General features: G+C 34.8%; 1 protein-coding gene across 1 annotated transcript; it reads right to left on the reverse strand.

The window, feature by feature from the left end:
- Positions 1 to 907: 907 nt before the first annotated feature.
- Positions 908 to 11,148, reverse strand: LOC125662249 (fibrinogen-like protein A). The gene is made up of 5 exons (XM_056146896.1): positions 10,663 to 11,148; positions 10,085 to 10,227; positions 7,645 to 7,741; positions 5,939 to 6,100; positions 908 to 2,885 (listed from the first exon to the last, which is right to left on the reverse strand). Exons 1-5 carry the CDS (start codon positions 10,964 to 10,966, stop codon positions 2,638 to 2,640), a joined length of 954 nt encoding a protein of 317 aa, XP_056002871.1. The 5' UTR covers positions 10,967 to 11,148; the 3' UTR covers positions 908 to 2,637.
- Positions 11,149 to 12,976: the final 1,828 nt, after the last annotated feature.

Genomic DNA, 12,976 nt, shown 5'->3' on the forward strand with positions numbered 1-12,976 from the left:
CTTGCTACTCCTCAGCCGTTACGATTTAATATAGCGAACTGTGGGTAATGACCGTCGTTTAGTTTGTGTTGTGTGTGTACTTTTCCTTACCCCCCTCCAGGATTTTGAAGTTTCAGTATATTTGGGTTTTAATTTTTATTGATTTCTTATCATATTGCTTGTCAAGAATTTTAGACGACTCTGAAATCAACTTCCGATAAGACTGTACTCTCTCCCTTACTTTGAAAAACAGGGCTATAAGTCTGTAATGCCAATCCACCAATGAATGTACCAACCATTCCTGGTAGCGACTGAAAAATATCACTAAATGTACTCCATTTTGAATTTATATTTTATTGTATTGCTTTTATAAATATAAATACGTTTGTTTAATACTTAAACGAGAGACACTAACACACTTGCAAAACATGTGTTATGTCGGGAGCGATTGTTTTAAGATATTTCTTGTCAGTGTACCCCGGGTCAGAACAGTTTTGTTAGTTGTGATGTGTATTCCTTATTCCTCTTTTCTACAAATAATCAACCATCATGTAATTGGAACCCGCGCAGGCGCAAAAACTTTGGATGAAGCGCATTTGATAGAAGTCTGGGTACAACTTACTTTGGAATCATTTTAATTCGCGGGGGGTAATGTTCGTGGGTAAGCAAAATGGTATTGGTTCGTAGCGCCGTAATGTTACGAGGGTAAGCAATACGATTCCACAACTGTACTTGATTTTAGGAAAAAATATGTTCGAGGACACGTAAATTCATGGGTAAGTGTGACCCGCAAAATTCATAAACATCAATCCCCCATGAACAGTGGTGATTCCACAGTCACTGTGCTGGTTTACGAAGTCTTTTTATGCAGTAGATTCGGATCCGTTGAAGGTATTTAAAAAATATAAATACTAAACGTGTTGAACTTGTGCATAAGCGATTTATTGAAGAAATACGTATTATACAATTACATATATCATAGCATTTATAAATAACTATTTAGATATTTATATGTGTAAAAAAAGCGTGATACTGTATCATAGTATATATCGCTTACATTGTTACATCATTTATCGCTTAGATATTAACTTGGAGCAAAATTAAAACGGCCAGTCTAACGAATATCTTTCCAAAAGCTAAGAAAAGCCATGTTTTTTTTTTATCTTGAACAAGAAATTCACCACCCCACAATAATGAATGAACATTAATGAGACGAAAGTCTTGAACAATTAAGGAATTGTACCTCTACAGAATTCAGGTTACCTAAGTTTAGTTGTTTGTAATGCAAAATAGGTGCCTATGTCAAAATAAGATGTCGTTATGATGATTATTTGCATGAATCAAAATAACTTTCTCTATGATGATCATTATCTGAAATACAAACTATTTCTTTTAGAACACATTCAATGGCATACATATTTACAATATGCACAACAAAGTATCATGATGATTAATAATACACCACAAACATTAATGTATTATTCAAAATAATACAGATCATGTAGTACATATACTATGTTGATCATTTGTTTGACAGAATTATATATACATATAATATAGTCATTCCACACGACGTGCTACCATTCACTACTTAACGGTTAAATTGTTAAAATACGTATACTTTCATTGGTATTGATGAGCCATCCGTTGCTATCCCACTTCATAGAAAGTTTCACTCGCATACAGACGTCACCATTGGTGGTGAAGGGATGCAAAATTTAGGCCTATGCTCGTCGCTTTCGGCCTTTGAGCAGAGAGGGATCTTTATCGCGCAGTACCTGCAGTGACATGGTACGTCGGTTTTTGCCCTCTCATTCGAAGAACAGCCCTATTTAGTAATATTTTACGACAAGCAAGGGGTACTGACGATATATTCTAACCCGGATCACCACCTGCTTTCATCATAGATTTATGATGTAAAATAAGTATCTTTAGGACACAATTTTGTCATCTCTTAAGCGCGCTACATATTTTGATTTTAACAAATCTGTTAAGCGCTGTACATATTGATGCTAACATGTCTGTTAAGTGCAGTATAAATTGATGTTAACAGATCTGTTAAGTGCGGTATATATTAATGTTAAGATATATGCTAAGCGCAGTATATATTGCTGTTAACAGATCTGTTAGGCGCGGTATATATTGATGTTAACATATATGTTAAGCGCAGTATATATTGCTGTTAACAGATCTGTTAAGCGTGGTAAATATCAATGTTAGCAGATCTGTTAAGGCGGTATATATTGTTGTTAACAGATCTGTTAAGCGCGGTATATATTGATGTTAAGAGATCTGTCAAGCACGGTATTTATGCATGTTAACACATCTGTTAAGCGCGGTATATATTGATGTTAACAGATATGTCAATCACGGTATATATGCATGTTAACACATCTGTTAAGCGCGGTATATATTGATGTTAACAGATATGTTAAGCGCGGCATATATTGATGTTAAAAAATCTGTTTAAGAGCAGTCTATATTGCTGTTAACAGATCGGTTAAGCGCGGTACATATTGATGTTAAGACATATGTTAAGCGTGGTGTATATTGATGTTAACAGATCTATTAAACACGGTCTACAATTATGTTGAAAGATCTGTTAAGCGCGGTGTCCTTTGATGTTAACAGATCTGTTAAGCACGATATATATTGATGTTAATTCTTAGGTCTGATCTGCATTACGGTCCCTTTTAACGCCATTTCTTCTTTCCAATCATACCAGTACGGGCTAGTCCAATCTAACTTAGCATAATTGGCGTACTGCCCGTTCAGGTTGCAGTAAGTACAGTTAGCGTGCCACCAGGCTCCTTGATGGTGTACCGCGCAGTTACCGATGTTCCACATCTCGTTATCCTGATCACGTGTAGTGAATTTCTGTCCATTACTGTAATCCAAACTGTCTCCTACAACAGAGTGTTGATAACTGTTATAAATATCAACTGTATCCTACAACAAAGTATTGCTAGCTGTTATAAACATCAACTGTCTTCTACAACTGAGTATAGATATTTGTTATCAACATCAATTGTCCCCTACAACATAGTGCTGATATCTGTTATAAACATCAACTGTCTCCTACAACAGAGTGTTGATAACTGTCATAAACATCAACTGTCTCCTACAACAGAGTGTTAATAACTGTTATGAACATCAACTGTCTCCTACAACATAGTGTTGATAACTGTTATAAATATCAACTGTCTCCTACAGCAGAGTGTTGATAACTGTTATAAACATCAACTGTCTCCTACAACAGAGTGTTAATAACTGTTATGAACATCAACTGTCTCCTACAACAGAGTGTTGATAACTGTTATAAATATCAACTGTCTCCTACAACAGAGTGCTGATGACTGTCATCAACATCAACTGTCTCCTACAACAGAGTGTTAATAACTGCTATGAACATCAACTGTCTCCTACAACAGAGTGTTGATAACTGCTATAAATATCAACTGTCTCCTACAATAGAGTGTTGATAACTGTTATAAACATCAACTGTCTCCTACAACAGAGTGTTGATAACTGTTATAAATATCAACTGTCTCCTACAAGAGTGTTGATAACTGTTATAAACATCAACTGTATCCTACAACTGAGTATTATTAACTGTCATAAATATCAACTGTCTCCTACAACAGAGTGTTGATAACTATTATAAATATCAACTGTCTCCTACAACAAAGTAATGATAACTGTTATAAATATCAACTGTCTCCTACAACAAAGTATTGATAACTGTTATAAACATCAATATATACTGATAAGACTTACTGACACATACTGATAATACTTACTAACGCATACTGATGTAAAACTTATGCGGTACCAGTTTTGGTGCACCAGATGCGCATTTCGACAAGTAATGTTTATCCAGTGATGCTCAACCGAAATGTTTGAAATCCAACATAACGGTGAACTTTTAGAGCTATTTAGGGGTAAACAGATCGCCAAAAAAAAGTGGAGTCAAATTCGTCTAAGGATAAGAGCTATGCGTGAGGGAGGTAATCCTTAATTTTGAAATGAATTTCTAAATTGTATAAGGCCAATTAATCATACATCAGTATCTTCAAGCTAATAACGAAGTACTTACATACTAGGCTGTAGTGACCCTCGTGGACTAACAGTCCACCAGCAGAGGTGTCTACCCAGCGGCCATACTGTAAAACTTATACGTTACCAATTTTGATGCACCGGATGCGCATTTCGATAAATAATGTCTCTTCAATGACGCTCACCCGAAATGTTTGAAATCCGAAATAACAATGAACTTTTAGAGCTATTTTAAATCATGCCTACTAACACATACTGATCATACTCACTGTCATTTACAGATAATACTTACTAACACACACTAACAATGCTTTGATTTTTTTGCAGTCAGATCTTTCATGTGATTTAATGGTGTGTGATCTTTTGATATTGACCTGGAAATTTGACCTAGTTGAAATAAAATTCTGACCTACACAATATGTTTTGAACTACATGTACTTATGGTTGATCTTTCATAATTATCATACATAAATTTCTTATTACAAGGCCTTTTATTTCATATCATATCGTTTGACCTATTAAGCATAACCAAAACTATCTAGGTAGGACTTTCATATTCTGTGTATAGATTTTAAGGACAAAACCTTTTGACAAAATGGTGTTCGATCTTTTGACCTTGGAGTTTGAATTACTTTTGAAAAATCCCTGACCTTTTTAAATTTCCCTGAACTATTTCAGTTACGACTTTCATATTTATATATTAAACCGGTTATACTTTGTTGTTTTTCCTAATGACTATGAAAAACGGTAGGGTTTAGATGGCTTAGATGAGCAGTATGGCCCATTGGCATGCTGATTGACAGCGTACATTTTGCCGTATAGTTTCACATTCAAAACCATCTTTGCAATCCAAAGTAAAATACACTGCGTTATACCCCCTTGTCTTCAAAGTAGTATTGAGTAGTAACCGCAGGATTTAGCAGACTCAGGTGAGCGATGTGACCCATTGTTCACTTGCTTTGCAACGTACATTCTTCCTTGTAGTTTACATCCAAAAACTATCTTTACAATCCAAAGCAAAATACGTTGTGTTATACCCCCCTTTTCTTCAAAGTACTATCAAGCGTTAATGATGTAAGCTTGAAAAAGTGGATGTATCGAACGTTGACAGTCACACCCCGCAGTAAGTCCATATCTTGATAAGTTAATCGGAGTATTCCTCAGTCAAAAGCAGTATGCAAAGAACGTCCTCAAAATCGCTATGTGCTGTAACTTGGCAGACAGCATGTGACCCAATGAATTGGACCCGTGTAGAAGAAGACGAACACTTGCTAACTCCTCCCCCTCGACTGATTACAATTTAAGATAGTGAGGTGTGAGTAAAGATCGTCATTTAGTTTGTGTGTGTTTTTCCTTCTACCCCATCCAGGATTTTGAAGTTTTGGCTTATCTAGATTTTGAATTTTTTGGCTGACTACGAGAATAAACACCACCAGAAAAAATAGAAAGGAAGAGAGACACGACAGTAGACGGAAGACATAATGTCACTATTCCTGTTAGATACCGCTGCCTTGTTACATACCGTCTCGTTATTACATACCGTGCCGCATCACAAGCATTTGACGTATGAGCAATAAATACCCATCTTAGATTTAACTTATATTTAACTCGGTCATGACACGAGCGGGACTCCAATGCACAATATCTCGGCTATGAAGAAAACAATTTACCACTTTGCTACTGCGATCGGTGACGACACACGAACATTAACCAATCAAATGCTCAATTATGTGTGGTGGTTATGCCAATATAGTTTGCATCTAGTGCAAATAAATGCAATGATCTCTTAAGACCATATTCATTGACCGTTTTTATATCTTAAATTTATTTTTTTCTGATATTGTGCTTGTGATTTGAATGTGTTTTGTTTTGTAGTAAGTTAGGATATGTAAAACATACATACCAGCCGTTCCTGAGTACCCCGATACTGTAAGCCGGTATTTACTGTTCTCGTCTTCAACTTGAAATGCGGAGTACAGGGCGTGTGCTTTCTCACCAGAAAAACTCAACAGCTCCACTCGTAGTTCCTGATCTGTCTTTGTTAAAAGATGAATTGCATCGTTTCCTGATGCATGAAAATAAATTATATTATATTCAGTTTGGCAAAAAGATATGCAAAATAAACTTTTCACACGAAATTAATTGTTGTTTTTTTTTGTTCCTCTAGAATTTTCGGGCATGTTTGATTCCAAGCTTACAAAAAGTACCCAACATATTGTGCATGATCTGGTACTGAACATTCGTTACCTTATAACGGTTCCGTGCAAGCAAGCGTATTATTTTCTTCCCGTATATACATTTTAAACATATATATCTTTTAAAGTACCTCATTACACTAAATATCTTTGATGGCTCGTTAAAATACCTCTTATGAAGTACGACTTCACCATCGAAAAGGTGACAGAAGCTCTCATTTAATTATAGGAATATTTTAATGTATCCCGGAATGACAAAAAGGGTACTTTGTTTGCAAATAAGATACTCTAGAGTCTAGATTTTGTTGTGATGTGATGCATGATATGCATTTCTAAGAAAACATGCTTAAACGACTCAGATAAACATTCTATTGTTTTGAATAAAAATGCATTGATGAAAATCGAAAACGTTATTTTTTGGTATCTTTAAATGTGCGGAGAAAATTTTCAGAAGACATGTCAATTAAAAAAACACATATATTAGAAAAATATATTTTAAAAAGAAATTGAAATGAAATGGCCAAAATTAAGAAATATTACAAATTTTCTCATTGGAGCCAAGTTCAATCGGAATTCTTAATCAAAGTATTGAAAGTACAGATGGGAGTTGATTTTATGTAGGTTTGTACCAGATGCTTCTTCGGATTAAAAATAATTTCTCTAAAATATTCCAAAATTGAAAATTATCCCCAAAAAGTTATAAACTTATGCATAAATGAATGTTGTGTCTCTATAACAATCAAAACATAAACTGGTACGTTAACACCTCGTCTGGATTGTATTCTACTTAAGGTATTCAATGTATAATGACCATATTTCATATCTAATAAATGGATGGTGGAATTTTTGTAATCATGGTATCATTTTGAAGGAACCATCAAATAAAAATAATCCACCATAGGAATTTTCAAGAATTTTGTTTACTGTTTGATTTATTTCACCTAGAATTTAACATTGAGGTATATGGGAAAAGCATTTTTTATTACAATATTTTAAGAAGAAATTATATTTTCGTACAAATCTCTTGGTAGAATGTTACATACACTTTCTCTTAATGAAAATATGAAATAAAATTAATCATTGACCACATACATTTTTTAAAAAATTAGATTTTTCTTATTTTTACAAAGGGAAGACAACTCTTCCAAAAAAGTCTTAAGTGCAAAAAGGTCAGCTTTTAATCATTTACCAGTCATGTGAATTTCATCTGCTTCACTTTCATCATTATTTAGCAATAAACATTTATGTTGATCTAAATCCTTCAAAATTGTTCATTATCCTTTCATTATACATGGAATACCTTAAGTCATTTATCCAATGTCAACCTGTTTTCTATTCCATCTGTTCTACTCTCAAGGTGAAGATAACGAACAGTGATCATCTGTTCTACATGTAACATGAATAGTAATCCTACCAATCCAGTAGTTTTTGGATGGGTCTCCAAATCCTTTCTTGTAATCTGTCCAACTCCTATAAAAGTATGTGGAATCATCCTGTCGTTTTTGGATAGCCTACAAAATATACAAACTACAAATTTTATATTCTGTGAAGTAATCAATTCTATACAGAGTTCTTGAGAGTCTTTCAAATGTATGCTTACTATATCCTTATTTAGTTTAGATGGGAGATTAATCAACATATTATACACAAAAAGGATGCTGATCATGTGATCGAAGTGCACTGTGTTCAAGTCTCCATCATGTTTGTCTTCTCTTTACTAGTCATGGTAACACAGCTTATTAAACTAATCTCAGAATGTATAGGAATTGTCGCTACTCTTTGGAACTTAAATAAACGATTCTATCCTATTTAACTGTGTAATTAATGCAATTTAAAAATACTGTAATATATTTGACTGTACAAGTAACCTTAATTTGACCATATCATTGTGTAGTGCGTTTGTATTAGATATTGCCACATGCCACCTATAACGATTTTAAGTGTTCTATTTTAGAACGATATGTGGAAAACCTGAAATACAGTAAGGTATAAACTGTTTATTTCCAATGACATAATTTCAAAACCTAGAATTATCTAGGATATTATATCAATTTTGGTCCAAATACATTGTATTAATAGCTTGAAAATACGGATATATATTTAATTGCTGTTGTAAAATTTACAAATATATTTCAAAATTAAGGATTATCTCCCTCATGCAGAGTTCTTATCCTTAGACGAATTTGAATCCACTTTTTTGGCACGCTGTTTTTCACTATAATAGCTCTAATCTTCATTGTTATTTCGGATTTCAAACATTTTGATTGAACATCACTGAAGAGACATTATTTGTATAAATGTCCATCTGGTGCATTAAAATTGGTACCGTATAAGTTTTACATTGTAAAGTTTGAGGTATGACGCGACATGGTATAATTACTTCTATATTCTATTACTGGGGACTGGACTTAATGACCTATTTACGGCAACGTATAAAAGACACTTATCATTGTGTGTGAATTCAACTTCATTGTTGGTGGTAAATCAACATCGGTCGATGATTTGTGAACATCGATTAGGCCTTCTGTATGTTAGTATCCATCCATTGATATGTCTTACTGTAAATGCTTGTATATAAATTGTTAAATCTTTGAATCGATGTAATGGATTTTTTGGTGAACTTAAAACAGGTGATTTCGACCGATAACAATGCTATTTTTAACTGTACAACTCAACACAATTTGAACACATTGTGTTTGATTTACAATCCGGAGAGGTATGTTATAGAACCGTGCGTTTCATGTACAATTGGGAGATATCTGTTATAGAATCGTGGGTTTGGTGTACGGATATGTCTGCTATAAAACCGTGCGTTTAGTGTTCGGAGATGTCTGTTACATAAACGTGTGTTTAATGTAGAATTCCGAGAAATTTCTTATAGAATCGTGCGTTTCATGTAAAATACGTGGAGATTTTTTAAAGAACCGTGCGTTTGGGGTACGATTCGGAGATATTTGTTACAGAACCGTGCGTTTGGTGTACAATTCGGAGAGATTTGTTACAGAACCGTGCGTTTGGTGTACGATTTGGAGAGATTTGTTACAGAACCGTGCGTTTGGTGTACAATTTGGAGAGATTTGTTACAGAACCGTGCGTTTGGTGTACAATTCGGAGAGATTTGTTACAGAACCGTGCGTTTGATGTGCGATTTGGATAGGTCTGTTATATAACCGTGCGTTTGGTGTACGATTTGGAGAGATTTGTTACATAACCGTGCGTTTGGTGTACAATTCGGAGAGATTTGTTACAGAACCGTGCGTTTGATGTATGGAAAGGTATTTATAGAACCATATGTTTGTTATGGAACCGTGCGTTTTCTGTACGGATATGTTTGTTATGGAACCGTGCGTTTGATGTACGGATAGGTCTGTTACAGAACCGTGCGTTTGCTGTACAATTCGGATAGGTCTGTTACAGAACCGTGTGTTTAATGTACGGATGTTTGTTATGGAACCGTGCGTTTGATACAAATGATGTACCTACCTAAGTGCACCTCCCAACAAAGTTTATTTCTGGAGGATTTAAGTTTCTCATTTTTAATATTGCCAATGAGATAAGGTGACCACTCTACTATAGTGTAGGCTATCGCCAGGTATCTGTGACGTCACCGATTACTCGTATTTAAAATGAATGTAAACCAAACCATCTAAATGTTGTTTTTATAATATTGTCAGAATTACTCAATCTCAAATACACAATAATTCGATTTATAGAATGATGGCATGTAGCTGGCAATTGTTGATACAACGCTCAGATCCTTGATATATCTAACAAAGAATATGTGGGATTACAACAGTATCTTCACTTTCTAGAGAAAGCCTTACGGTTTGTGTTTCTGATTTATATGTACTCACCGTCCAGCCCCCTCCATCTGTAGTCATGTCACAGTACACTTTCTTTTCCTGATCATTGACGTTTATTGAATATACCCCATCTTTTCCTTCCACGTCTGGGTAACTTTGTAAAATCTCCATACAGCTTTTATGCAAATGTTGCACTGAAAGAAAGACGTATACAGTTATTGATTGCTACAAATAATCTAAAGTTGTAGTGCTAATAAATGTACATACTGATATAGGTATTTTAATTCGGTTGTCGACGTATGCATTTTTGTTAACAAAACAGAATATAAAAGTTTTAAAGGATTTGCTGGATAAGATAAACGAATGTGTGTGTATGTATGTGTGTATGTGTATGTGGATGTGTGTGTTTGTGTATGTGTGTGTGTGTGTGTATGTATGTGTGTATGTGTATGTGGATGTGTGTGTTTGTGTATGTGTGTGTGTGTGTATGTGTGTGTGTACATTTTGTACTTCCAAATGAGGATGTGATGGGACACACACCAACATTCTATGTAATATATTCATGAACATAGTATGTAAAGTCCTAGAAAAGTTCAACCCCCAAAAATTAGGTTTGTGAGACAACATACCGTCAGGATAAAAATTCCTCCATCCTCTTTCAATAATGATTATGTCTGATTGGTCACATGATTGATGGATGCGGCATTTCTGTAGTTGGGGATTAAAACCAAAACATGCACAACGTTCACCACCACATATAGCGGAACATTTAGCGAGGGACTCCGCATGATGTATTGCCATGAGGCTGACATTCGACACTTTGTTGTCAAGTGAAGATTTCATCACGTAGCTTTGGGGTTTTACATCTGCTTTTGATGAAGTACATAAAATGATGTACATCAAACAGCGAATCAATATAGTGATGACTTTCATTTTTATACTAAGAGAACTAACAAAATTATAAGCACAAGTCCGATTAAGTAATGATCAAAAAACCCCACAGCCAAAGACAGAAGTCCTCACTATCTCCTGTCTGACTTACAGAAGTCCTCACTATATCCTGTCTGACTTACAGAAGCCCTCACTATCTCCTGTCTGACTTACAGAAGTCCTCTTCATCTCCTGTCTGACTTACAAAACTCCTCACTATATCCTGTCTGACTAACAGTCGCTTTGTGTACATGTACGGTTGTTGTATTATTAACGACTTCTATTATTGTTGCCTTTTAGTTCCATTATTTGATCCGATACCCTGGCACCATGCATCAGGAAACTAATGAACCAATTGAAGTTGGCGTATCTGACACACAGTCAACATAATACAAAACGTTTAGGTTTATTCCTCTTGGGTATCAAATGCGGTATCAAATAGCAGTATTGTTAAGTGCGCGCAGTTATTTTACTGTCACTATTCTTCAGTGACGTGTATGTGCATTTATCATCATAGTTAGTATTTCACCGATGTCTCACATCTCGCAGTAGACATATTAATCAATATGACGTGCATATATTCATAAAGTTTTGATATGATCATCACAGATGAGAAATTGCAGAGGGGGATCAATTTTAAAGTGTTTAAAGTAATTTGGACATTTCTGCAAACTGCACAATTCACACAGTACTGACCAAATCATTTACAGTCAAGTGAAAGACTAATGTTCAATGGTTATGCTATCGAATTGTCTGTCTGTCCATCATCCAGAAACCAACATCAATTACTTTTAGAATTTCATGACATGCACTAGATTACCATTATTATTTTTTAAATCATACAAATTCACTTTTGGAATAATATTTTCCATATTGATGAAGAAAATATTGCAAAAACAAAACCTAATAAGATATTCTTACAGATATAAGATCTTATGTCATACTGTCATTAAATTTAATTTGATTGTGTTTTATTGTTGCCTTCCTCGCCTTACCCTTCAAGCGCGTCTTAGAGTAATTTGTGTTATGAATATGAATAGTATCATCTTTATCTATCATTATCATTATTATTTACGATTTGCAGGTAAGAAGATTAAGATATACATTTAATTGTGATAACATGTATGAGGAGTTCAGTAAAGGCTTGTGGAGGACTTGTCACCTGCCCTCTCTTTTGTTGTGCCCAGGGATTTGTGTTTACCATACCTTGCATTCGTGGTAGGAATTGAGACTTAAGCTTCTCTATTGTCATATTTTCTTATAATATGGGACGGCTGAGAGCAAAATAGGGCATCATTTGTTTGCATTTTACTCAAAGCTGATGAAGTATTTATCAGCGGAACATATTTGCGTGTGTGATGTTTACCACAAAGACAAAATCTAAAACTCGAGGCCGAACCCGTACACAAATCAATATAAAAAGCAATGACAACATAAAGTTGGGCAGTGTTATTTTTTCTTCCCAAATTCGATGTTTTATACGACAAACAAATAGCAAAATTTTTCCTGATTTCATATCATAGGGGAAACATCCAATCCTTCAAGACTTCTAATAAAAGAATAAAAAAGATACAAAGAGAGAGAGAGAGAGAGAGAGAGAGAGAGAGAGAGAGAGAGAGAGAGAGAGAGAGATATGCAGAAATACGGTGACAGAGAGAGATAAATAGATATATAGATAAATGTGGTCGTTATAACGACCTATTTTACCAAAACAACATTTCAATGGGTCAAATAAGTGTCTGTCGTGTTTCATACCGATTCTTGACAAACTGATTTTGACTACAAATAACCTCATTTAAGGCTTAAGGAGGGTGTGACTGCTCGACAGAGGATGCTTAATCCTCATATGCACCTGGTTCCACCTCTGGTGTGTCCAGTGGTCCGTGTTTCCCCAACTATCTATTTTACATTGCTTATTTTTCGGAATTGCAATATTTCGGTTTGAGCATTACTGAAGATATATTATTTGTCGAAATGCGCATCTGGTGCATCAAAATTGGTACCATATACGTT

The sequence above is a fragment of the Ostrea edulis genome, chromosome 8 (genome assembly GCF_947568905.1).
Source record: "Ostrea edulis chromosome 8, xbOstEdul1.1, whole genome shotgun sequence".
In the NCBI taxonomy this organism is placed as follows: Eukaryota; Metazoa; Mollusca; class Bivalvia; order Ostreida; family Ostreidae; genus Ostrea; species Ostrea edulis.

Bases quoted from the DNA above. Each gene is read 5' to 3' on its own strand.
- LOC125662249 (XM_056146896.1), bottom strand. From the start codon at position 10,966: ATGAAAGTCATCACTATATTGATTCGCTGTTTGATGTACATCATTTTA. The intron at 6,101-7,644 runs GTAGGATTACTA...TTCATGCATCAG, and splicing joins ATCCAAAAACTACTGGATTG to GAAACGATGCAATTCATCTT. The intron at 2,886-5,938 runs GTATGTATGTTT...ACTCTGTTGTAG, and splicing joins GGGGTACTCAGGAACGGCTG to GAGACAGTTTGGATTACAGT.